The sequence below is a fragment of the Asparagus officinalis genome, chromosome 5 (genome assembly GCF_001876935.1).
Source record: "Asparagus officinalis chromosome 5, Aspof.V1, whole genome shotgun sequence".
NCBI classification, from domain to species: Eukaryota; Viridiplantae; Streptophyta; class Magnoliopsida; order Asparagales; family Asparagaceae; genus Asparagus; species Asparagus officinalis.
In genome coordinates, this window is record NC_033798.1 from 4,168,940 (window position 1) to 4,195,389 (window position 26,450).

A 26,450-nucleotide genomic window follows, 5' to 3' on the forward strand; every position below is an offset into this window, starting at 1 on the left:
AGAAAGTGTACGGAATGTTGGTCTAGTTCACTTCTAGGTTATTATACAGAAGCTAGTCTTGTCTGGCTTCAATTGTAATCTAGAGAAAGTTGGATCCGAAGGCAACCACTCTTATGTTATAGTTACCACTCAAATAAAATCTGCAAATAGGGAAGAGCAGTGCCTTTTTATATGATTGATTTGTTTTGACCTTATATTATAGCTTGCAATGGAGTCCAAAGGACAGTTGACATGATTGCAGAAGGTTTATACCAAGAAAAATAACATATTCATCTAGTATTCGCACAAGGAGTAGTCTAGCAAAATTTCTCCTTTGCATTGTTTTAAAAAACGGTCAAGGCGCCTGGGCGGTCGCTTAAGCCTAAGTGGTAACAAGGCTGCCCGTCTAAGTCTTAGGAGTGCCTAGGGGTGAATGACGGCTTTCGTGGAAAAAAAAGGGTGTTAGAAAGAGGTATATTGCTCGCTTAAGCATAGTGATAGTTGAAGAGAGTTAGCTAGGTTAAAATGTATCGGAGATCAAGACTCTATGTCCAAGTCTATCTCAAGTAAAATAGTGCGGATATGGTTTGAATCTTCATAAACAATCATTCCTCTCTTGATGTTATAAAACGTCTATGTGCCCCTTAAGCGTCCGCCTAGGCTCTTGGGCGCTAGGCGCTAGGTCTGGTGTCTAGAAACACCTAGCACTTTGTAAAACATTGCTTCTTTGTGCATGTTATAACTAGCTAGATAGGCGTAATTTATCATCTACTCTTCAATGGGCATTTCTTTCTTTCTTTCTATTGTTGGCTAAACAATTGTATGCATATTCCGTACATGATAATCCACCCTTTCAACTCGGATTTGTCTGAACATGTCATTTAGTAACCCTTCCAATTAGTCTACATGAGCTTCATAAAATACAGTGTCTATTGGTTAAAGCTGAAAAATAGGACTTGGTTGAATGTATGTCATCGCTTGGATATAAAATTCTTTTGTATCAACTGTCAATTAAATTAAACTGGTGGCTTTATGTTTTTCTTGTTTTCCTTCTTATGAGCAAGCATTATGTTGCTTGTTGATTTAGAACAGATGTCAAATACTTTTTATTTAGAAATCAGTTGCTTTCTTTATGAAGGTCAGTGTTTAATATATATGGTTTCATGCTTCAGTTGTTCTGTATGCTTAGTGGGAGAAGTTTTCAGAAATATCAGGTGAAATACGGCTTCAAATATGCTCACAGGAGATCGGAGGTCATTTTCCAAACCTATTTTGTTTTATGTTTGCTCAGTTATGGTTACGTGTCAAGAGGCTTCAGTTTGAAGTGTGTTATGTATTGAATGTGTGGTGTTACTGTAGCTTGGATTTTATGCGTTATGCTTTCTACTGACTGAATCAACATGCTTGATTATTTACCTTAAGTCCATTTGTTTTCTTGGAAGTGATTCAAAAAGAGTGTGTGTTGTATGTTGCAAATCTTTTGATTGCCCTAGATTGGCTCGAAGAGATCTGGGGCATACGATTGTTATAAAGAGAACTTCAAATTAACTAATACAGTGATACCCAATGATAAAATTCCACACCTAAATGAATCAGAAACAGTAGACATGCTATGGAACCATCAAATAGCTAAACCAATTAGTTGCCCAAATAAACCAGTTGTAGATTGAAAATGAAGAACCTGTTCGACCATAAGTTGGCAAATCAATTTTGGAAAATCTATTGGATTGCAAAATTTTGCATCAATTTGTATTTTGAACTGGTTGCAAAGAGACCATGCTGGAAAAGTTTGGTGAGAAAGTTTTCTGTATGGTTTGCAGGCAGGAAGTAATTAAGAAGGAAAGACTGAATTACAATGTGCATATGTTCATGGAGAGATAATTGAAGTGGTGAACTATGGTAGGGTGCTTCCAGACATGCTGAGCTCAAAAGTTCTATGTGAGATGAGAGTGCAATGTTGCAAAAGGTGTTGAAATAGGATATGTATATACAGAGAAATAAGAGTTTCAAGAGCATTGAATCCAAGTTCGGATATGAATAAGTGAAACCGAGAATAAAAGAAGACACTTAGAAGGCTGAAACGGAGTAAGATACAAATACTGCAGTCATCATTGGATCATAACTTCATAACTCAATCATCATCAATTCTTTCTAGTTTGCTAAACACACACACACACATAATATATATATATATATATATATATATATATATATATATATATATATATATATATATATATATATATATATATATATATATATATATATATATATATATATATATATATATATATATATATATATATATATATATATATATATATATTCATCTTTAATTCTTTCTAGCAAATGCGCGCGCCTCATTGCGCCTCATGCGCTTTACGATGCGGGACGGTGGCGATGCGCCCCACATCTGATGCAGCAGCGCCTTTTGCGCCTCGCGTACATCCGTACTTTGTGTAGGATGCATGTAGTGCATTTTCTCATATAGTTTTTTTTGTTAACATTTCAATCGAGTCTTTATACTTGATATTCCATACCCCAAAAAACAAAATAAATCCATTGGGCTTTTTTAATAACCTTCAATTGAGGACCATTACTAATCCTTAGTTTGAATATAAGTCTTGATTTAACATTTGATTTAAAAATTTATGAAATTTGCTACTATGTTGGGTGTTAGCATTAGAAATTAAGGCAATATATTGTGATTTTGTAGCAAGATATTATTTATCATGATATTTTTTATGTAAATTCTAAAAATATGTTCTTTCGCGCTTGATTACATATATTGAAATATTATGTGTGTGGTGTGCGCCTCGCATCACTCGGGCGCGCGCATCGTGTTACGCCTTGCGCATGTGCGCGTAAAGATGCTTTGCGCCTCGCATTGCGCCTCGCGCATTGAAAACACTTTAAATATTCCCAACATGACCTGATATATCCGCCGATATATTCTGTTACAGGGCTTGTCGCAACTGATATGATCTCTAAATATCCTTTACCGTTTTTTGGCTATTTTGGGCCATATCTCTCTTATATGGTGATATATCAGCTGATATGTTGACCAGTATATCCATTTTATACGGCTTGTTGTGAAATAGTATACCATTTTGGCAATTTTTGGGTGAGATATCATGATTTTTCCATTATATCAACTGACATTTTGGCCTAAAAAAATCAGAAGAAATGTTGTAATGTTGGTTTGTACTTTTGTTTGTTTTACAAGGTTGATTAGTGATCCTAAACATATATTATTAATATTTTGTATGCTTAGATTTCATTAAATATGTTGAGATTATATTTTAGTGTATTATATTAGATATGCAAATACCCGTTATGGCATTCCGATATTTACCACATATCCCCGATATTTCCTCGATATTCGTAGTCGGATATGAATATTGGCCATCTAATATTTCCCTAATATCTGATATTTAAAACCTTGTATATGCATGTGTGTATATGTATATATACATGTATATATATGTATACGCACATGTATACATATATAGATACATACATATATGTATCTATATATGTTTGGTACCAAGCATAAGTTTTTGTGCTTGGTAGTGATGTGACATATTCCCCTCCACTCATTGAATTTGGGGCCCACATTCACATGAGTTGGGGAGTGGTTGAGAATTGGACTGAGTGGATGAGAATATGCCACCTCACTACCAAGCACAAAATTTGTGCTTGGTACCAAACATACCCATTTCTCTCATATATATACACACACACATACATATATATACATACATATGTATATATATACATACATGCATCCACGCGCGCGCGCGCGCGCACACACACACACACACACACACACACACACACATATATATATATATATATATTAGATTAATGGGTATCCTTGTCAAGGAGGGGATTTTCCTCATTGACGCCTATGTGGCACAATCTCCACTATCCTCATAAAGTAGGAGAGAGAGAGTGAGTTGGTGGGGATTGTGTCACATAGGTGTCAAGGAGGAAAATCCCCTCCTTCACATAGGACACCCATTAATCTCTCGCTCCCCCTCTCTCTATATATGTATATATATATAGACACATGTTTTATATAGATTACTACACAACAAAGTTATCATATTCTGTGTATAGTGACTGATGCTTAAGGAAAACATAACAGAAACATAACAAAATTTGGCAGCCATTTTTTATTTGATAAATTGCGAATTACACGCCCATTTCTTTCCTATTTGATAAATTACCCAACCTCCTAGCCTTAAAATAACCTTTAAACTTGATTTGGCTCTGCATAGCTGGAAAGAATAATGTTCGAAACAAAGGCTACATGTGTCTGAATGTGTGGGGGGCCCAATGTTACAGAAGGCGCTAGACGGACTGGGCGTTTGAGCTAGCGCCTAGATGCCTAGGTGTACACCTAGGCGGCGCCTGGGCATTTAGCTATTTTTCAAATTATTTAATTTTAATAATTGATAAAAATATGTATTAAATTCATATAAATTTATAAAAAAAAGATAGCAATCTTAGATCCACAATAAACCTTGCATGCTTAAAAACTAAATAGCCAAAACAATAACTAACAATGTTATAGAAAGCGCTAGGAGGCCTAGGCATTGGACCTGACGCCTAGAATCTTGGATGTTTTCTTTTTTCTTTTTAATTATTATAATTAATAGTAAATGTCAATGCTATAGAAAGCTTACGTACCAGACTGATGTCTTGGCAGATTTTATTTCTTTATTTAAGTGGTGGTCGAGGTGATTTTGCTGAAGGTCAGAGGAGCTAGTGGAAGTGTTCATATTTGGAGGTTATAGGAGTTTGAAGGAGGTTGGAGGACATGGAGGCTGCAACACAGAAAATCACGATCAAGGCCTAAAGGGTGCAGTCCACGTAAACAGACAACGCTCTCCTAAACACTCCAAAAACCTAGGTGGGCAGCCTAAGTATCGTCCATGAACTTGATGCTAGTTAGGTGGCCTACATACCGCCTAGGTCTAGGAATACGCCTAGGTCTAAAGTTCCTCAAAGACTAAAGCGTTTTCACAGTTTCCTAGTCATCATCCTAATTTGCAATGTCCTAATTTGCAACATTGCGAAAGAATTTGACTCTGGCCAAGTTGGCATACATATTCAAATATTTTCTTCCTTCTACCAAGTTAAGGGATTATATATTAATATTTAACCTAACTTGCATCCATCTTATCTTCTAATGTAACTTCTTCTAACCTCCAAATCAAATTACAAATTAGACAAAATGAGTGAAGTAAAAAAAAAAAAATATTCTGTGAGATGTATGAGGTATATATGTGATATTTCTTTGTTATCAATGCCTCCTGGTTGCTCAAAATTTACTTGAGAGGAACTTGCTACTGATAGATGCCAGATGTCATTCTGTTATTTTGGTTATTCCTTTGAAATTACAGTTTGATGACGATGTATTATGTATCATATGCTTATGCATGTATATGCTAGAGTAAGTTCTAAATTGGTTAAGGAACAAAAATGTAGAAAGAAAAACATTTCTGCGGCAAAGATTTGGTAATTTTTAGATACTCTTTTTTGGTTATTATTCAGTTCCAAAAGAGGAAGTTGCCTGAAAAAAAGGTCAGGGCACATCATGTCTGATTGATAGGCAGAGTTTGTTCCTATTCCTGTTTCAAGTAGCTTTTCCTAGGTTGTATGCAATATAAGAATATGATACTGGATCATCTATTACTTTTGTCAGGATCATCTATTACTTTTGTCAGTTGTATTTGTTTATTAAATATGATGTTTCATGATTACAATTCAATTACAACTTACTATTCACATCTTAACTCATGATCTTATTGTCTATGGCATCATGTTATGATCAGGTGGTTCTTGTTCACATATTTGAATATATTTGAATATATTCCATCTCTGTGTCATGCGCCTTTCAGATTTATTTTGAGAAATAAGCATGGGGCTTCGTCTTTTAGCTTTTAAGAAAGAAAAACTTAACTTATAAATATTTTCATTTTGTTCTTGTTGGATATTGTTTATTCTGTCTAATTTAAATAGAATTTTTTTGAACAATTTTTAATACTGCTGTGTAACATTTGCTTTATAGGTTAATGTTTTTTTTAATTTCTTTCAGATGTGTTTGTATCTGTGCTAGCTTACAGATTCTTGTCAACTGTTTTTAGTACTGCTGTGTAACATTTGCTTTTATAGGTTAATGTTTTTTTTTTCATTTCTTTCAGATGTGTTTGCATCTGTGCTATTTTATAAATTCTTGTCAACAATTTTTAGTACTGCTGGGTAACATTTGCTTTATAGGTTAATGTTTTTTCATTTCTGTCAGATATGTTTATATCTGTGCCATCTTATATATTTTTGTCAACTCTGACATTCTGAATGTACCCTTTTGTTCCTTTATAGTTTCCTAGAAGATTTCTCTGTCTGCTGTCTTATTCTTTCATTGTTGCAGATTGGCTTCATCACGGAAGCTCACTGTTTTGGGGAAAGTCCCAAAGCCTATTAACTTACCCAGCCAAAGGTAACATGCTATTCATAACAAATACTGCCAGCATCATTAGTCGTGAATTTATATGTTATCTGCATGTCAGTCATCTCCTGCAAATGTCACGATCTTACTTTTGTCTTAGGTTGGAAAACCACGGGCTCGACCCAAATGTTGAAATTGTACCAAAGTAAGTTTCATCTCTTCACATTATTCTTCTTCTTCTTCTTCTTCTTCTTCTTTAGAAGATTTGTATAATCTTCTTGTTGGCTAACCGCTACACCAACAATTATATGCTTATTGGCGGCGGTTCTGCTGTTGCAAAACTGGCCCTGGAGCAGCACCTTCAAGCTGCTTAATTAGTGTTGCATGTAGGGAGTCTAAGCAGTTGTACCTGCTATGCACCTTCCAGGCGTAACTAACCTTTTTGAAGCATACATTGAGTCACCAACAATGTCTCCAGAAATCTTGAAAATACTTACTGTTCTTATTTGAAATATATTTATATAGTTTATACATAGTTTATACTCATGCATGATGTGGCTCTTGCTATTTTAGGGGTACGCTCACATGGGGAAGCCGACCATCTTTGGCTGCGCCAAATGCATGGGGTACCTCTGGTACTTTGTCTACCCCTACTGATGGAAGTGCTGGTTCACCAAGCCGCCGTCCATCATCTGGAGGAGGAACACGTCCTTCTACGTCTGGCAGTGATAAATCCCTTGATCCGGTTTCTAATGCATGGGGCCCAAATTCTCGTCCGTCATCAGCATCAGGGATATTAGCATCAAGCCAGGTATCGCCAGCAGCAACACGTCCTCGAAGTGCTGAGACAAGACCTGGTAGCTCTCAGCTATCTCGCTTTGCAGATAATTCAGCTGAAAATACAGCTGCATGGGGTGCAGCAGGGTCTGCTGAGAGATTGGTATTTTCCTCAATGTTTCTTCTGTTAAAAAATTACAATTTCGGTGAATATTCTAGATCTATAGATAGGTTCATGACATATTCAATTCGTAGTATGTGTCTATAGTTAATTCAAAATCTGTTTAACGAGCATACTTCTTGATTTGTTGTTGTAATCACAGGGGACTGTATTACCCAAAAGTAGTGGGTTCACTTTGAGCTCTGGAGATTTCCCGTCACTTGGCTCTGATAAGAACTCTGATACACACTCTCAACGAGGTACTGGTGATTTAAAACTTACTTTTTTTCACTCTTATGTTATTTGTCAAATTATGTCTAATGTACGGTACTCTCTTGCTGCTGGAATATCATGATTTTATCCCCTTATCCTGCATTCAAGACTTGTTACCCTTGCTCCATGCTTTAAAAATATTGATTATCTTTTTAAGGATGACTTGTGCGTATTGTAGTCTCAGAATGATACATTGGAGGCAAGTTCTTGATGTATAATTATTTAATTATGCTTTAGCATCTTTTTCACATGACTACACGGTACATTTGTTGGGTTGTTAGGAAAAGCTCCAATTTTTTTTTCCTCGCCCCTTGAACTGTCCTACTGCCTCATTGCCTCATGCCCTACAATTTTTTGTTTGTAAAATTTTTCGGCTTTACATATGGTTATGAGTTCTGTTAGCAACTGACTGTTGGGTTCATATCATGTATACCTGTATGTGTATGTATGCTTGTCATTCTCTAATGAGAGCCTTCGACTCTGAAAAAAGTAACGGATGGCCAACATTGTTGTGAAAAATTCAAAGCATATAGCTGATGAATGTGAGGAAAAGAATTCATTTGTGATACAGAGCATATTTGTGTGTTTAGATTATACATGTTGTATCTGCGTTGCAAACTATATCATGTTTAGTACTTGAGATGTTTGATACGTCCTAGAAGCTACATTATAATGTGCATTAGCCTTACCCTGAACCCAGAGATGGATTCACTCTTTCTAACGGTGATGAGTCAGAACCTTACCTATACTCATTGTAGGGACAGACCGGCAACTAGGTATTTTTAGGGAGAGGGACAATAGCTATGCATCAATTGATAGTTCAATGGAGATTCTCATCTTTGTCTGACCTTGGCCCTAAATTTCGTCTTTTTGACTTGGGGATGGTTGCTCTCATGTCATGCTATATTTGCTGAAACTTGTTCATATCCAGGATGCTGGCTTAGACGATTGGTTATTGCAGTATCGAATATTCTGCATAGGAGTAGAAAGGGATTCAATTTTCTGTTAACAACATTATGATTCTGTCATTTATCCTTTTGTCATAGAGAAGACTCTAATGTGGTATTTTAGAATAGACATAAAATACTCAGCTAGCAGGATTAGTGAATTTCCGGGAGTCAAAAGTAAAACATTGGCCTCAGATATACTTATAGAAGAACGATCATGTTCTGACAACATCATCACTTTTGGGTTGAAATTTGTTGCTCATACTTTCTCATTTTTTAAATAAACCTGTGTTGGGAACCTGGGTTCATTTGTTTAGTCCAAATTAGACCCCAGCATGGCAACTCTAGGTCCCGTGAACTCCTCAGGCTGAGATGTGATTGTGGGCATGTTGGTCTGAAAATGTTGTCATTTCTACATAAGCTTGCAGTTTGGTAGTGCAGGGGATGAAGATTGTAGTCTACTTACATATATTCCATTTGAGTCGTATTCTCAAGTAAATTAGACATGGTCTGCAAATTTAAATTGTAAAAAGGTTACTATGTCCATTTCTTTTTCCTTCTTCCTTTTTTTTGAACCATTAGGTTTAGCGCATGGTTGCTGCTATTATTTATCTTTGCTGTTTGCTCTTGGTGCTTGGTCAAAGCTATCTGTGTTCTAAGCAATAACTTCTTTTTTCTGAGGACCCATCAAAAAATAATTTGCTTCTTAGCTCCTGATTGTGCGTCAAGCAGCTTGCTTGTGGGGAGTCCACAGACTCCACACTAGGGTCCAACTTGGACTAAACAAATGAATCTTGGTTCCAAACCGGGGTTCATTTATCTGTTTGTTTTTCGATGTCTTTGTCATTAGCTGTATGTAAAATGAGAGTGGGCCATACGAGAAAGAGAGTCAAGTCATTGTCTAGAGCACTTGCTAATTTAGCAACCAATTTTTGCTTGGATTTGTTGTTCTTTATAGACAATTATTAGTCGTTTTGTAATTAAATTGAATTTTTATGCGTACTACAAACTTTTCGAATTTTTGTGGATTAAACCATAATTTTGGCCATTTTTGGCCAAATCACAAGTTGCCATTTTGTGTAAACTATTTTGCCTCTCTGAAATTCCAAATTTTTGTGAAATGTGAACCACGACCCATGATTTTGGTCTAATATTTTTATGCATACTATATTTGAATTTTTATGCGTACTGCAAAGTTTTCGATTTTTTGTGGACTAATCCATAATTTTGGCCATTTTCGACCAAATCACACGTTGCCGTCCCATGTAAAGTATTTTGCCTCTCTGAAATTCCGAATTTTTTGTGGACTATGATCAATGATTTTGGTCTAATATTTTTTATGCATACTACATTTGAAATTTGTGGATTATAATTTATAACTCATGATTTTGGCCCATGATTATTGCCATTTTCAATGGGATCACGAACTACCTTCCCGCATATGCTACTTTGTAATTTCTAAAATTTTTGAATTTCGATGGCTATAGCCCATGATTTTGGCCGTTTTCGATCAAATCACGAATTACTATCCTTTATCGAGTATTTTATGCATACTCCAAAATTAACTAATGATTCGGTCATTTTCGACCATTGTCGTTTCGCATAGAATATTTGATGCATACTCTAAAATCCCTTTTGTGGGCTATCACCCATGATTTTTGTCGTTATCCACCAGATCAAAGTTGTCATGGCGGATAAAGTATATTGTGCGCACTTCAAAATTTTAGAATGTCAGTGGATTATAATTCATGATTTTGGCTGTTTTTTACCAATTCGCAAATAGATGTCCAGCTTAAAATATTTTATGCATGCTCCAAAATTTTCATTGTTATTAGATGTTTATAACCTATGATTTACCCGTTTTCAACGAAATAACAACTTGCAATCAGACATAGATTATTTTATGCATATTCCAAATCCAAAAATTATCGAATTGTAACCCATGGTTTTGACTATTTTCGATTAAACCACAAGTTGTCACCCTGCGTAAATTTTTGTGGACTGTAGCCCATGATTTTAACTGTTTTGGACCAATCACAAGTTGCCATCACATGTAGAGTAAAATATGCGTACTCCAAAATTTTCCGAACTTCTATGTACTATAACTCATAATTGTAGCCATTTTTGACCAAATCACAAATTGTTGTCTTTCATAGAATATTTTATGTGTAATCTGAAATTCCTAAATTTCTGTGAACTATAACTTGTGATTGTGACCGTTTTCGATCAAATAATAAACTACCTTCCCTCATAAAATATTTTGTGTAATCCAAATTTTTTGAATATTTGTGGACTACAACACATAATTTTGGCTGTTTTTGACTAAATCATGTATTATCGCATTGTAGAATATTTTATGCATGCTTGAAATTCTCAAATTTCTAAGGACTATAATCCATGAGTTTGATATTTCAACCAAATAAGAAATTATTATCTCACATAGAGTATTTATGCCTACTCTATTTTTTTTTTTGTATTTTTAGGGACTATAACACATAATTTGGCCATTTTCAACAAAATCACAAATTTTCGTCCCTCATACAATATTATATTGTATGCATAATCCAAAATTTACCCATGATCTTGGGCGTTTTTTAACCGAATGACAAATTGACATCTCGCATTGAATATTTATGTCTATCTCAAAATTGTTGAATTCCTATCGATTATAATAACCCATGATTTTTTCTGGTTTAGATCAAATCACAAGTTGTTGTTCCCCATAGAGTATCCTATGCGTACTTTAAAATTTCTGGATTTTAGTGGATATAATACATGATTTTTATCTTATTCAACCAAATCACTAATTGTTGTCTTGCAAAATTATTTTATACATATATTTTATACATATTCTAAACTCACAAAATTTTCTGGATAATCGATCATTTTGTCAGTTTTCAACCAAATAACAGATTGTCATTCCGCATAGAATATTCATATTCCAAAATTTTCAAAATTTTGTGGATCATAATACATGATTGTGGTCGCTTTGTACCAATTCACAAATTGTCTTCCCTCATAGAATATTTTATTCGTACTCCAAAATTTGAGGATTTTTATGGACTTTAATCATGAAAGTGGCGATTTTTGATAAATCACAAGTTGCCTTTTTGCATAGAATATTTTATTTATACTATTTTTTTTGAATTTTTGTGGACTATAATTATGATTTTAGCTATTTTCGACCAAATCACAAGTTGTCTCTTATAGAACATTTTATGCTCACTCGAAAATTATCAAGGGTTTTGGCCTTTTTTTAACCAAATCACAAATTATCATCTCGTATAGAATATTTTATGTATACTTCAAAATTTTCAAATTTATGTGGTATATAAGTCGTAATTTTGAAGCTTATGGCTAAATTACATGTTACCATCGCGCATAGAGTACTTTGTGCATACTAAAATGTTTCTGTATTTCAATGGGCTTTAATCCATGATTTTGAATATTTTTGATTGAATCACAGATTGTTTTCCCACATAAAATATGTAACGCATACTCTAAAGTTCCCAAATTTTTGTGGTCCATAATCTATGATCTTGATTGTTTTCAATCAAAATCACAAATTACCGTCTCATATAGAATATCTTATATGTACTTTGAAATATCTGAATTTTTATGGACGAATCCACGATTATGATTGCTTTTGACCAAATCACACATTGCCTTCATGCATAACATATTTTATGCGTCTTAAACATTAGCGAATTTGTGTAGTCTATAATCTATGATTCTGATGGTTTGACTATAATCTATGATTGTGATGGTTTGGACCAAATAACAGATTGTCATCTAGCATAAAATATATCTTATGCGTACACCAAAACTCTCGGATTTCTGTAGACTATAACACATGATTTTGGCTGTTCTCGGCCAAATCACTAATTGCTTTCCCGAACAGCTTATTTTATGTGTACTAAAAAATTTCTGGATTTTTGTGGACTTAACATGTGATTTTGACTATTTTTGACAAAATAATAAATTATTATTCTGCATAGAATATTTTATGCATAAATCAAAATTCTTGAATTTTTGTGGACTTAATCCATAATCAAGGGTGGTGCTAGGTACATTTTTTTTTGGAGGGGGGGGGGGGAGAGGGCTAGGGTGCGTAGCCCTACCAAATACTTGGACGTCCTATAGATTTATATCAAATGTTGGTTTATAAATGTAGACACGATTTTACTTTTGAATCAAATTTTTTGAAGCAAAGCATCACTTATGTAATTATCGTCTCAGCAAATTTCTGGATTATTAGCCCTTTCCCTCCTGCTTGATATGTCATTGGATGGAGATGAGGATGAAAATGTTGGAAGGGTGTAAATACTTATTTACCCTTTGTTTTAATAATAATAATAATAATATTAATCCCTTTTTAGCACTGATAAATGTTGAAGTATGTTATACTAATTCAGTATTTGGAACCGAATGTAGTTTGCGTGTTATTTGGTTGTCATTGATACTTGTTTTATTTAGCAAATATTGTTGAATAGCTGTTATATGTATTTGCATAAATAAATTTTCTAAATATTGTAATTGGAATTTTTTTGGTTTGTCGTCAATTATAGTTATGTTTACATAAATTTCATTTGTGAATGCATATTACATAGGGGGTTCTGGTCATCACCAACAAAAATTTATTTTCACTAAGCATTAATGCAAAATTGATGTATTAACCTCCATGATTGATTCTCAATTGCAAAGTCGATCTATATATTCAAAGATCAAGATGTGGAACTATTATCACTTAGCTCAACTCACAATTCATAATATGCATTTAAGTCAATAAAATTGTCAATGTTTTTACTTGGGTGAAAAGTTTATTTCAATGTTAGCACTTAGCATTATACTAATCTTGATGATGTTAGTATTTGTGAGATGGTAATTTGATCGAAAACAACTAAATTCATATAGTCTACAAAAATTTAGGATTTTGAGAACGCACAAAATTTTCTAGAAGAAGAGGCAATTTGTAATTTGGCCAAAATATGAATTTAGTTGTTTTCGATCAGATTACCATCTCACGAGTGCTCCTATCTCTCAGCGAAGATCGTGTGAGTGTGCAGTTATGCTTTGGATGTAGTATTTTATGGACTATAAATATACTTTTGAAGTGCTATCAAATTTATTCTTGTTTACTTCAAAATTCAATATTTTTCATTAACTATAGCCATAATTTTCGCTGTTTCCGACCGAATCACAAATGGCCATCTCGCGTATAGTATTCTATGTATTCAAAAATTTCTATGGAGTATAACCCATTATTTTAGCTGTTTACGACTAAAACAAAAATTCTCATCCCTCAGAGAGTATTTTATACAGCTTCCAAAAATTTCGAATTTCCTTGAGCTTACCCATGATTTTGTCCATTTTTAATAGAGTCACAAAGGCGAACGCATAGAATATTTATATGTAATCTAAAACTCCTAAAATTTTGTGGACCATAACTCTTGATTTTGCCTGTTTTTGACCAAATCACAAATTGTCATTGTGCATTGAATATTTTATGCGTACTCCGAAATTATTGAATTTCTATGGACTATAACCCATAATTTTGGTTGTTATTGACCAAATCACATATTGTCATCCCCCGTAGCGTATTTTATGCGTACTTAATTTTTTTTGAATTTGTGGACTATAACCCACATTTTTGCTATTTTCAACTATATCATAAATTGTTGTCCCGTAGAGTGTATTTTGTGCGTAATCCAAAATTCTGGAATTTCTGTTGACTATAACCAAAGATTGTGTTCTCTTTTTTGGTCAAATCACTAATTGTCGTCTCACATAATTTTTATACATACTCCAAAATCTATAAATTTCAATGGACTATAATATATGGTTTTGGCAGTTTTCGACCAAATCACGAGTTGCAATGCAACATAGATTATTTTACATGTACTTCAAAATTCCTAACTTTTTCTTAATTATAACAATGATTTTGATTGCTTTGGACCAAAGTTACCATTCCACAGATTTATGCGTACACTGAATTCCCAAATTTTTATAGAAAAAACCAATTATTTTGGCCATTTTTGATCAAATCACAACTTTTCACCATGGATTGTTGCATAAAATGTATTATGCATATTTCAAAATTTCTGTATTATTGTGAACTATAATTTATGGTTGTGGCCGCTTTCCACCAAATCATAGATTTTTTTGTCACATAGAATATTTCATATGGAATCCAAAAATTTCAAATTTCTGCAGACTATAACCCATTATTTTGGCCATGGTCGACCAAATCACCAGTTGTCCTCCATAGAATATTTTGCGTACTTAAAAATTCTTGACTTTTTAGTTTTTATGACCGATGATTTTGGTCGTTCTTAACCGAATTATGAATTGATGTTTTGAATAGATTATTTGTGCGTACTAAAAATTTTCTGAATTTGTACAGACTATAACTCATGATTTGGATTGTTTTCAACCAAATTACTAACTGTCGCCCCACATAAATTATTTTATGTGCACTCCAACTTCTTGAATTTTTGGACTATAATGCCTAATTGTGGCCATTTTCAACCAAATAACAAAATTCTTCTCTGCATAAAACATTTTTATGCATAGTCTGAAATACCTGATTTTTTATGGACTACAACTCATGATTTTGGCCGATTTTGATCACACATTGTTGGCTCACATAGAAAATTTTAAACGTACTCCGAAATTTGCAAATTAATGTAGACTACAATCTAATTTTGCTGTTTTCGACCAAATAAAAAATTGTCATACCATATATAATATAGTTTTTCTGTTTGTACTCAAAATTTTCTGAATTTATGTGAACTATAACCGATAGTTTTGGTTATTTTCAACCAAATCACAAATTATCATTTCACTTAGAGTATTTATGTGTATCCATGATTGTGCTCCTTTTTGCCCAAATCACAACTTGTAGTTCGATATAATTTTTTTTTGTGTATACTCCATAAATTATGAATTTCTTTGCACAATAATCTATTATTTTGGCTGATTTGGACCAAATCATACGTTGCATATCATGTAGAATATTTTAATATTTAACAAAATTTCATCTTGCATCGAATATTTTAAGTGTGTTGCAAAATTTCCAAACTTTTGTGGATTATAAGTTATAACCCATGATTTTGGCTGTTTTTTACCATACCACAAATTGTCTCGCATAGAATGTTTTATTCGTACTTCAAAGTTCCTTAATTTCATGGATTATAAACCCATGATTGTGGGTTTTTTCCTACCAAATTATAAGTTGTTCCAGATAGAATATTTTATGTGTACTCTAGAATGTTTGAATTTCTTTTGATTTAACTCATGAATTTGGTCATTTTCAACCAATTCACAAGTTTTCGTCCCATTTAGGATGTTTTATGCGCACTCCAAAACTCGCAAATTGCTGTGGAATATAACCTATGATTTTGGTCGTTTTTGTCAAAGTCACAATTTGTCTTGCATCTAATATTTTATGCGCCCTAAATTTCTCTGGACTATAATGCATGATTGACTATTTTCAATCAAATCACAAATTATTATTTCACCTATAATATAATAGTTTATGCGTCCTTCAAAATTCTTGAATTTATGTTGAGTATAACCTATAATTTTGTCCATTCACGAACAAATCACAAATTGCTGTTCTGCATAGAGTATTTTTTCTATAATAAAAAAAGTTCTGAGTTTACGTGGATCATAACTCATTATGTTGGGCGTGTTCGACTAAACCACAGATTACTGTCCTGCATAAAGTATTTTATACGCAGTCAAATATTTTCAAGTTCTAGTGGACTAGAACTCTTGATTTTGGCCCTTTCGACAAAATCATACCTATTGTCCTATATACCAGATCTTGTTTGTACTTAAACAATTCCATATTTCTGTGGATTAGTAATGTTTTATGTTGTTTTTTTTATCAAATCATAATTGCCGTTCCGCATTGACAATTTTATGCAGTCTCTAAAATCCTGATTTTTTGTGGATTACAGCTAATTATTTTGACCGCTTTCAACTAATTAACAAATTTGCGTGCTCCTTAAAATGCTTTTTTGTGTACTCGAATTTTTTTGAGTTTTCATAGACTATAGCCTATACTTCGGTCGTTTTTGACTAAATCTCAAATTACCTTCCCAATTTTATGCATTCTGCAAAATTCCTAAATTTTTGTTGAGTATAGCTCATAATTATGGCTGATTTTGACCATTTCATTGCTTTGTCAAATAAAATATTTTATGCATACTCCACAATTTACGAATTTCTGGGGACTATAATCATGATTTGGTTGTTTTCGACTACTTCACAGTTGTCATCTCGTAGAGAATATTTTATGCATACAAAATAGTTCTTGATTTTTTGTGGACACATGATTTCTACCATGTTGGACTAAATCCCAAATTGTCGAATTTTATTTTGTATTTTATGTGTACTCAAAATTTATATATTTATGCGGACTATAAACAAGGATTTTGATCGTTTTCGAGCAAATCACAAATTGCCGCCCTACGTAGAATATTCTATGCGTACTCCAAAACACTCGAATTTCCATGGACTATAAAATCTCTAGAGTGGCCATTTTTGAGCAAATCACAATTTGCGTTCCCACATAATATTTTATCTATAATATAAAATTCGCAAGTTTTTGTGGATACAACCTATGATTATGGCCATTTTCAAGTGAATTACAAATTGTCGTCTTGCATAGAATATACCATGCATACTCAAGTTAACCCATAAATTTGGCCGTTTTCTACCAAATTACAAATTGTCATCCTGTATAAAATATTTTATGTGGATTGTGGACTATAAGCCATGAGTTTTGCCATTTTTGACCAAATCACAAGTCCTCTTCATGCATAGATTATTTGGTACATACTCAAAATTTCTTAAATCTAGTGGACTATATAATTTATGACTTTGATCGGTTTCGACTAAATCATAAGTTGTCGATCCGCATAGAATATTGTATGCATACTACAAAATTCCCAAATTTTTGTAGACTATAATCCATGAATTTGTCCGTTTTCGACCAAATCACAAATTACGATCCTACGTATAATATTTTATGCTATACTTCAAAATTCAAAATTCCACATCTATTTGGAGTACAGGCTACAGCCCATGATTGTGGCCATTTTCGAATTGCCATCTCTCATAGAATATTTTATGCGTACTTGAGAAGTCTCGAATTTCTCTGGACTATACCTATGATTTTGACAGTTTTTGACCAAATTAGAAATTGCCTACGTACATAAAATACTTTATGCTTGCTCCAAAATTTCTAAATTTATGTGGATTATAATCCATGGATTTGACCGTATTATTCACGAGGTTATAGTCCATAGAATAATTTATGCGCATTCAAAACTCTTGAATTTTTGTGGACTGTAACTGATTATTTATGCTATTCTTGACCAAATCACAAATTGTTGTCCAGCATAGACTATTTTAAAAGTACTCAACATTTCTAAAATTTTGTGGACTTATAACTCATGACTTTGGATGCATTCGACCAAATCACAAATAGTTGTCTCACATAGAGTATTTTATTCATATTCCAAATTTCTGTGGACTATATAACTCATGATTGTGCATGTTTTCATGCAAATCACAAATCCAACATAATTTTTTTATGTGTACTAATTTTTTTTATATGTACTCCAAAATTTTCAGTGTACTTCAATACATCATTTTGGCAAAAGTTGCAGTCTTGCATAGAATATTTTATGAATACTCCAAAATTCTCGATTTTTTCGGGCAAAAGCCCATGATTTTGTGGTTTTTGATCAAATCACAAGTTGCCATCGAATTCCTTTCTTAATTGTCATGCATGTGTGATATGTATACACATTTGTTTGTTGTGTGTGAATTTGAGCAGGCATACGTACACTGGATGAACTGACAAAATTGATTCAGGCAGTCATGCAATGTCTTTTTATCATATGTCCCTCATTCTTTCAGTCTTTCGTTTTCTGTTTTTGTGATGCCACTTATTTGCTTCATTTTCTATTCTATCTGCACCCTGAATTATATGCTCGGTTATGCGTTACTGTTGAGGGTTTCATGAACATTCTTTTATGAGATGTCCTGGGTAATCCCATTATATGGGGCATCTGATAACTATAGTTCATATGAAGTGCAGAAAGCAGCTCTTTTCCAAATTGTTTTCTACTGTGTTGTTTTATGTGAAAAAGAGTGTAGAAGATTATTTTATCGTTATATTTGTCAGTTGCTGCTTCTGATATTGTGGATAAATTACGCTGTGTCTGATCTCGGATAAATTTCACGCATGTCAGGTCACAGTTCTCATATGCTTATTGCTTATTGCTTGTCAGGTCACAGTTCTCAAGGTCGCCCTCTCAGTTCCCAAGGTCGCCCTCTCAGTTCCCAAGGTCGCCCTACCAGTTCTCAAGAGCGTCCTGCTTCAGCATCTGAAGCAGATCCAAATCTGAGAGGATTTTTGGAGCCTCAGCTAGATGGTGAGTTTGCAAGCCCGAGTTTTGGTCATAGATGTTAGATTCCTTAGTCATGCTATCCCTTGAACCTGTACCCTTTGGTTGATTACATGGTTCCGTGAACAATGCTAATCATCCATTGCTCGTTTCATTATCCATGATAAGTTTTATTTTTTTCTCTTCTTAGCAGGAAATAAGAATACAAATCACTTGGACCATGGAACTGTTATTAATACGTGGAAGGCAGATAATCCTGCTTATGCAGGACACGGTGCCTCACCAAACATGGAGAACTGGCACAGTGACTACCACCTGGCACCTCCATATCCAAGTACGAATATGCCACCTCCTCCATTTGATTCTTGGCATAATCCTTCATTTCGCCCATCTGAAGGATCTTGGTATAGAGGTGGAGCAGTTGGGGGTCCCTATAGGCCACCTGGCAGTTACCCTATGGATTATACTCATGATCCTGCAAGGCCATTATCTAATCCCCAGTTTACAAGTCAGGATGCTGGTCCTCGTGGATTCTATCCTAACAACTGTGGACCTTATCGTCCATACATGCCACCAGAACGGTACATGGGTCCAGGTTGCCCTGATATCCAAGTTAGACCTGGACCTTATGTGGAACCAGTGCCCTTTGGTTCTCGCCCAAACTTTTACAATCCTAATGAGAGGGAAACTTCCATAATGGGAATGGCTCGACCTGTTCATAACCAATATCCAGTCCAACATGGAAACCTTAATATGAGACCTGGTGGATATGCTACTGTGGGGAACAAAGAGCAGATAAAAGGTAATCAAGCTCATGAAACTCAAGGGCAGTTCAGGGTTCTGTTAAAGCAGCACGAGGGTTCAGGAGACCGTGGCGAACAGGAAAGGGGAGGTCACTTTATAACTGTTGGCTCTCCACATCATGGAAGTGCAAATTATTCTCGAAGTTCTAGTCAGAACGGAGATGATGAAACGAAGAGTCAAATGCAGGAAACAGTATCTCCCAGTTTTCCCGCAGAGACAGTATCTTCTCAGACTAGTAGAGTCGTGGATGGCCGATCTAAAGATGTTAGAGACATGGTAGCCGATTCAAGCAACACAACTGATGGAAGGAGGACCGGAGCTGTAAACGTCCAGAGTTGTGGTCTGAAGCAATATCCCATAATTAAAAAGAATGCAACTCTGATGGAAAAAGTGGAGAGCCTAAATAATAAAGCTCGAATTGCTGACGGTTATTGTGAAAGTCAGTCAGTTTCAAGAGAGAAATCAACATCTTCCAAAAACTTATCAAGAACCGATCAGTTTACCAGCGTAGATAGTACTAATGCTGGCTTTGCCGAGGCTTCTGCTGTTACTCTTAACGTCAAAACTCCAATTATTAAAATTGAAGAGTTGAATGTGTTAACGGAAGAAAAAAACAAACAATCAACTAAGGACAACATATGTCTTCCTGCTCCATCAAACTCTGAGGGTGGTGGTGAAGATCCTCTTATTGTCGGTCATAAAGAAGTTCAAGGCACTAGAAGAGTTGATAGTCACACTAAATTAAGATCTATCAGACATAATAATGAACAATGGATGAAAAAGTCTCCTGGAAGTGAATCCTCTGTGAATTCCAGTAGGATGAGTGCTAAAGGAGGAACACTTGAATTTGATGCTTCCCATGAGAAGCAGGAGTTGTGCCTTGAAGCGGGTGGTGTGGAAGAATCACATGCAGTATCTTCTTTGGATCCAGTTGATCACGAAGCTCAGGTTTGCAGTATTATTCTTTTCTTGCTGATCAGATCCTTTTCTTGGCTCCAAGTTTTATTTGATTTCCTTCTAGATAAACTTGATACCTCGGTCATCTTCTTAGAATTTTTGTGTAGAAATGAAGTATATCAGGTAACATTTGAAGTGAGAAATATAAGAAAAGTCTTTCCTTGGAGGTTGATGCATATGAAGAATGAAATTAATTTGAAAATTGTAGCAACAGTGATCAATAAACTATTTTCTCGGATTTTGAGGGTCTGAGTTTTTCCAAAGAAAATAAAAAGAATCAATAATAGTTAATAATATAGACACATAAAAAACAGAAAATGAAGGTTTAAGTAAGAAGATGACAAGAATTGTGGAATTGTCCTAGTGGTATATAGAACATCCTCATAGTCATCTTCCTTCATAACATGTCAGTTGTGGACCTTGGCTGAATTTTGAGATAGTTATTGAAAAAGAATTAACCAAGTTTTACCAGTTATTAAATTGATTTCAGTTCTGGCTTGTGCAAATTTCCTTTTTAGATGGCTATGAGCAAAGGAGAGGGACATGAAACCTTGGCAGCCATTTGGCAATTAAATAAACCTACAATTTTTTATTTATTGAGTAGCTTCTAAGACTGCATTTTCAGAAAACTAGCCAAAAGCCTAGTTTGGCTAGTGGAATCACATTGGATAATAAAATTGTTTAGAATCAGAAAACGATACCTGGAAGCAGCTAATCTCTTGTCCTTGCACTAAAGCAAATATGGAAGTATCAACTCAAGTGTTCATTATATATAGCTTCATATAGACATATATATTTCAACTGTGATGAATGCTGAAATTATCAAGTTGTGAAACGTAAAAGTTTATCATTAATATGTGCAAATAAGTTCTCTTAATTTGTTTGATCGAGGATGATGGTATTGGACTGGTGGTGGTTTGCAAATTCTTAAACCATTTTCTAGTAGAGGGAAACAAAACATCTATCTTGAAACCTGTTAATTGTTAAATCATTTTTCAGAAACCTGGTCATTAATCTTTGATATTATTACCTTGTTTTGTAGCGTACTAGAATGAAAGAGATGGCAGCACAGCGTGCAAAACAGCTGCAAAGGGAAGAGGAAGAGAGGACAAGGGGACAAGGGAACAAAAAGCAAAAGCTCTTGCAAAGCTGGAGGAATTGAACAGGCGAACATTAGCAGAAAGTTCTACCCTGAAGTCCAATCATGTTCCATCAAAGAGTAGTGATGTTCAGAATGGTAACCAGGAGACTGGACCTGGTGATAAAATTTCTACTGAAGCTGTCTGTGGTACCTCAGATTGCCATTCTGAACAAATGAAACGGGCAGTTGATAGTGGTGGTAAGAAACCTGCTCAATCGTTAAGCTCTTCTGTCCAATCTTCTGTAGTGACAGAGGCCCAATCTGTATCCCTGGGACAAGAGATCAAAACTACTGGAGAAATTGCACCGGAAGCTACTTCAGATATTCTACATAACACAGTTTCCAGGCAGAAGCAGCTGGGTTATAGAAAAAAGAATAATATTCTTCATGAAAACATCGCAGGTGGGAAGCAAACAACTTCCAGCAGTATCGGGAACCCTAAAGATACCATCGAGGTTGAGGTGAATACATCAAGCAAGGATTCTTTGCCTAACAACGAAGTTCCTCATGTTCAACACAAGAAAAATAACAGGAGTACGAGGAGCAGTAGTGATGACAATGATGAGAGTATGACAAGCTCTGCTGTTTCAGCTCCTTTCAATGTGGGAGGGAACTTAGACAAACTCAAAGATGAAAGTGGGAAGACCAAACCCTCAGCTGCACTGGCAGAAGCTATATCAGTGTCTTCTGAGAGAGAGAATGAAACTGTAGGAACTCTGGATTCCAAGGTAGTACCTATATCTGAGAGAAATGAAGGAACTCATGGTAAAGTGAGCAACCGCTGGAAGCCTCACCCTCATAGAAAAAACCAACAGGCTAACAAGCCAATTTCGAAGTATCATCAGACTGAGGGTGTCATGTGGGCTCCTGTGAAGTCCACAAACAAGATTGAGATTGATCAAGTCAGTCAGAACAATGCACCAAATGGACCAAAAACAAAGAGGGCAGAAATAGAGCGGTATGTTCCAAAGCCTGTCGCCAAAGAACTCTCACAGCCGGATCAACAAACAACAGCTGCTTCTGATAGCAGAAATGGGGAAAAGGTCAAACATAACAAGCATGGACGAACAAATTCCTCGTGGCGTCAACGGAGCTCAACTGGATCTCCATCAGTTGAAGGTTCCTCGTCTTCTGATCAGCTGCAGACATTAAATATTGATAACTTACGGAAAGAGCAGTTGACACATACTGATGATGGCTGGAACGATAACGAGAATCTGCTGCCAAGTGGATCAGTGACCTCGACCGCAGCTTCAAAGAGCTATGAAGCAAGCAGACAAAGGCGCCATCCATATAAAGTGCACAGAGTATCCGGAAATAACTATCCTACTTCAGATAATGTCGATTCTCGAGCCTTAGGTGATAATGAATCAGAAGGAAGAAGCATCATGAAAATTGATAGCCAGAATGCTGGAATTGAAAATATAAAGCCTCATTGGCAGCCAAAATCTCATAGGGGTAACAGAGGACAAAGGGCAGAGAGTGCCCCAACAGCGATGAATGAAGAAGATAGAACTTCGAGCAAAAGAACTCCTGTATCTGAAGCAAGAGAAGCACCCCATCAACAGTCTAGGAAAGAGAGAAATGCAGTTCCTGATCTAGCAAAGGAAGAGATTATTCCTGAATTAACTCCCCAAAACATTGATTATCAACGTGGACAGTACAGTGGCAGTTATCAGGGGGGGCATGACAGTAAGTATAGAGGTCGGAATTTGACTCAAGATGGGAGCAAACACAAATTTCAGGCAAATGAAGATGAGCATATCGAGTCTTATGATAAGCCCACGGGTTCATCTCAGCAAAACCCTCGTGCTGGTAAAGTAGCGAGTGAGGGTTCTAGGGCTTCTGGACCCAGGTACAGGGAGAGAGGTCGCAATTTCTCGCGTGGTGGTGGTGGTGGTCAATTATAGGGACTGAGACAACAGACGCAGTATCATTCACATGGTAGTGTTACATATGCAATTCACATGACTGGTATGTGACATTAACAATTATGTCTGGAGCGAAACTCCTGCAAATCTAAAGTGGACTTTTTGCTCTGCCCCCTAAATGGTTTATCAGCTGGATTCTCTTTGAGATGTGTGTTTGAAAAAGATAGCCTCGCTCAGCACACGTCTCAGATTAAAACCCAGCGGTAAATTGGTGTCAAAAGTTTTCAGTCCACTTGAGAGTTTATTAGAGCTTTTCGCACAATGTTCTGTACGTGTATTTTGTTCTACATTTATATTGCTTTCTGAAGTATCTGTTTCCAAACTGAGCCCAGGAGGATCTAGAGACGGATGGATCCGTTTAATTACGGCGATGTTGCTGTTGGGAGTTTTTCAGGATGGGTTGCTTTTGTTGTTCCACACCCAAGTTTATGTATTAACAGGAAACCGAGGTTCTTGATTTATTATTTTTCCTGTGGGATTTTGACTTAAAGATTTCAATTTTTAATCCACACCATGTAACCGCTTTGAACTCCTTTAAGTATGCGCGGAGCTTTGTATAGAGAGTATTAAGCCCCCGAGTTGGGTTATCTCTAAAATCTATGTTTTCGTGTCGTTGTTCTCACTAATTTCTTGGTTGTGGCTGATTCTGTGATGTAGTTTGTGAAAGAACTGGATGATGCTCGAGTTTTGATTTTTTTTTGTACTAGTTTTGATTTATTTTTCTTTTCCTTCTTCTTTTTTGGCTTACCATCAACGTACTCTACATGTAGTTCTTAAGATTATTTCTTTATTCGGATGTCGTTAGCCGTTTCGTGTAGTTCATTTCCTCCAAATGGCCCTCCTGAAGACTGGGAAGCAATTTTTGTACGTGCTCTTCAGATGTTTGTTTAATTTGCAGAAGGGGTTTTGAATGAAAAGACTGATTAGGGACGGCAATCAACATAATAACACCCATAAACACATAATTCCATTTACACACCTCTGAACATACATGAGAAGCCACCGTATCCCCCCTTCATCATCCCACCGACCACACCACCACAACAGGAGGAACACGTTAAAACTAAGAACACAACACCCGAAACAGTAAAAACTAGCTACTTCACCTGAAACCCTTCAAGCTTCTGCGAAACGGAGGTACTGCTTCTCGGAGGGTAGGTCCACGGTATCGTACCCCTGCGGGAACATCTTATCCGCCTCCTCGTTGCTCACCCCGGGGGGTATCACCACCTTGTCCCCGGGCTTCCAGTTCACCGGCGTGGCCACCTTGCGCTCCGCAGCCTTCTGCAGAGCGTCCACCACCCTCAGAACCTCGTCCATGTTACGGCCGGTAGTGGCCGGGTACAGAAAGCTCACCTTAACCTGTTCCACCACCCGGCAGTCAATAAACAAACGTATAGTCTTTGATTAAGTTAAAGTTTAATTACCTTCTTGTCTGGACCCACAATGTGAAGGGCCCTTGACGGGAGCTGACCCTTGTCATCGTGCTCATCAGGATCCACCATGTTCAGCTGCTTTATCACTTCCCTCTTCGGGTCTGCCGCAATTGGATAGCTGACGTTGCATCCTGTCTGTTTAAAAAAAAAAAAGAAGAACATGATGAATTTCTACATCAAAAATTTAAAAAATATAGTCACGATCTAATTTTTTTATGTTACTTAAAATGACTTAACCATCAATTTTAATTTTCAAGAAACTAACTACTGGTTAATTAGGAAAAATTTGCAAAATAATCTGTTTTTGCTAATTATTTAGCAAAATAGTCCGTTTTGCTAAATAATTAGCAAAATACACCTATTTTAAAAAAAAAGGTCGATTTTAAAAAACAAGACTCAGAAAATATACGGGACTAGTAGTCCCGTATGTTTAGAGCTAACTTAATCACGGATTAGTGACTCAGAAAACATACGTGACTAGTAGTCCCGTATGTTTTCGTATGTTTTCTGAGTTCATCTTAATGTTTTGTGAAATTTTCTGAGTTCACTAATCCGTGATTAAAACATTTTCTGAGTTCATCTTAATGTTTTGTGAAATTTTCTGAGTTCACTAATCCGTGATTAAAACATACGGGACTACTAGTCCTTTGTGAAATTTTCTGAGTTCACTAATCCGTGATTAAAACATACGGGACTACTAGTCCCGTATGTTTTTGTTTTCTGAGCTGTTTTGCAAAATAGACCTCTTTTTGGCTGTTAGTCAAAAAGATGTTTATTTTGCTAATTATTTAGCAAAATGGTCTATTTTGCTAAAACATATTGGCTAATTAGAAGAACATGATGAATTTCTACATCAAAATTTAAAAAAAAAATAGTCACCGATCTAATTTTCTTTATGTTACTTAAAATGACTTAACCATCAATTTTAATTTTCAAGAAACTAACTACTGGTTAATTATTATCATTACAGTGTACGCCTCAATGTCCTTAATCCACGCCTTGTGGCTCTCCACGTCATCACAAGACAAGCCAAGCAGCTTCACCCCCCTCTTTTCGAACTCCGGCGCGTACTTCGCCATCATCCCGAGCTCCGTCGTGCAGACCGGCGTGAAGTCCCCTACGAGACCAACCAAGACCCAACACGTAAGCGGACCACAATAGCGT

General features: G+C 35.6%; 2 protein-coding genes across 2 annotated transcripts in view; one reads left to right on the plus strand and one right to left on the minus strand.

Annotated features, from left to right (window-relative positions):
* Window positions 1,210–24,476, plus strand: LOC109840090 (protein MODIFIER OF SNC1 1-like; the record flags this gene model as incomplete). Its single annotated transcript, XM_020408598.1, is given in 9 exon segments — window positions 1,210–1,232; window positions 6,419–6,487; window positions 6,597–6,641; window positions 7,010–7,376; window positions 7,537–7,633; window positions 18,901–19,044; window positions 19,208–20,769; window positions 21,821–21,886; window positions 21,889–24,476. Coding segments are annotated over 9 exon segments (4,314 nt in total), but the record flags the coding sequence as incomplete, so codon positions are not given.
* The window catches only part of LOC109842952 (1-Cys peroxiredoxin PER1), a 1,840-nt gene continuing 185 nt past the window's right edge, over window positions 24,796–26,450 (minus strand). The window contains exons 2-4 of the mRNA XM_020411876.1: window positions 26,255–26,403; window positions 25,278–25,421; window positions 24,796–25,212 (exon numbers count right to left, since the gene is read on the minus strand). Of these exons, the coding sequence (XP_020267465.1) occupies window positions 24,967–25,212; window positions 25,278–25,421; window positions 26,255–26,403 (539 nt within the window). The 3' untranslated portion in view covers window positions 24,796–24,966. The remainder of the gene's footprint in view (window positions 25,213–25,277; window positions 25,422–26,254; window positions 26,404–26,450) is intronic.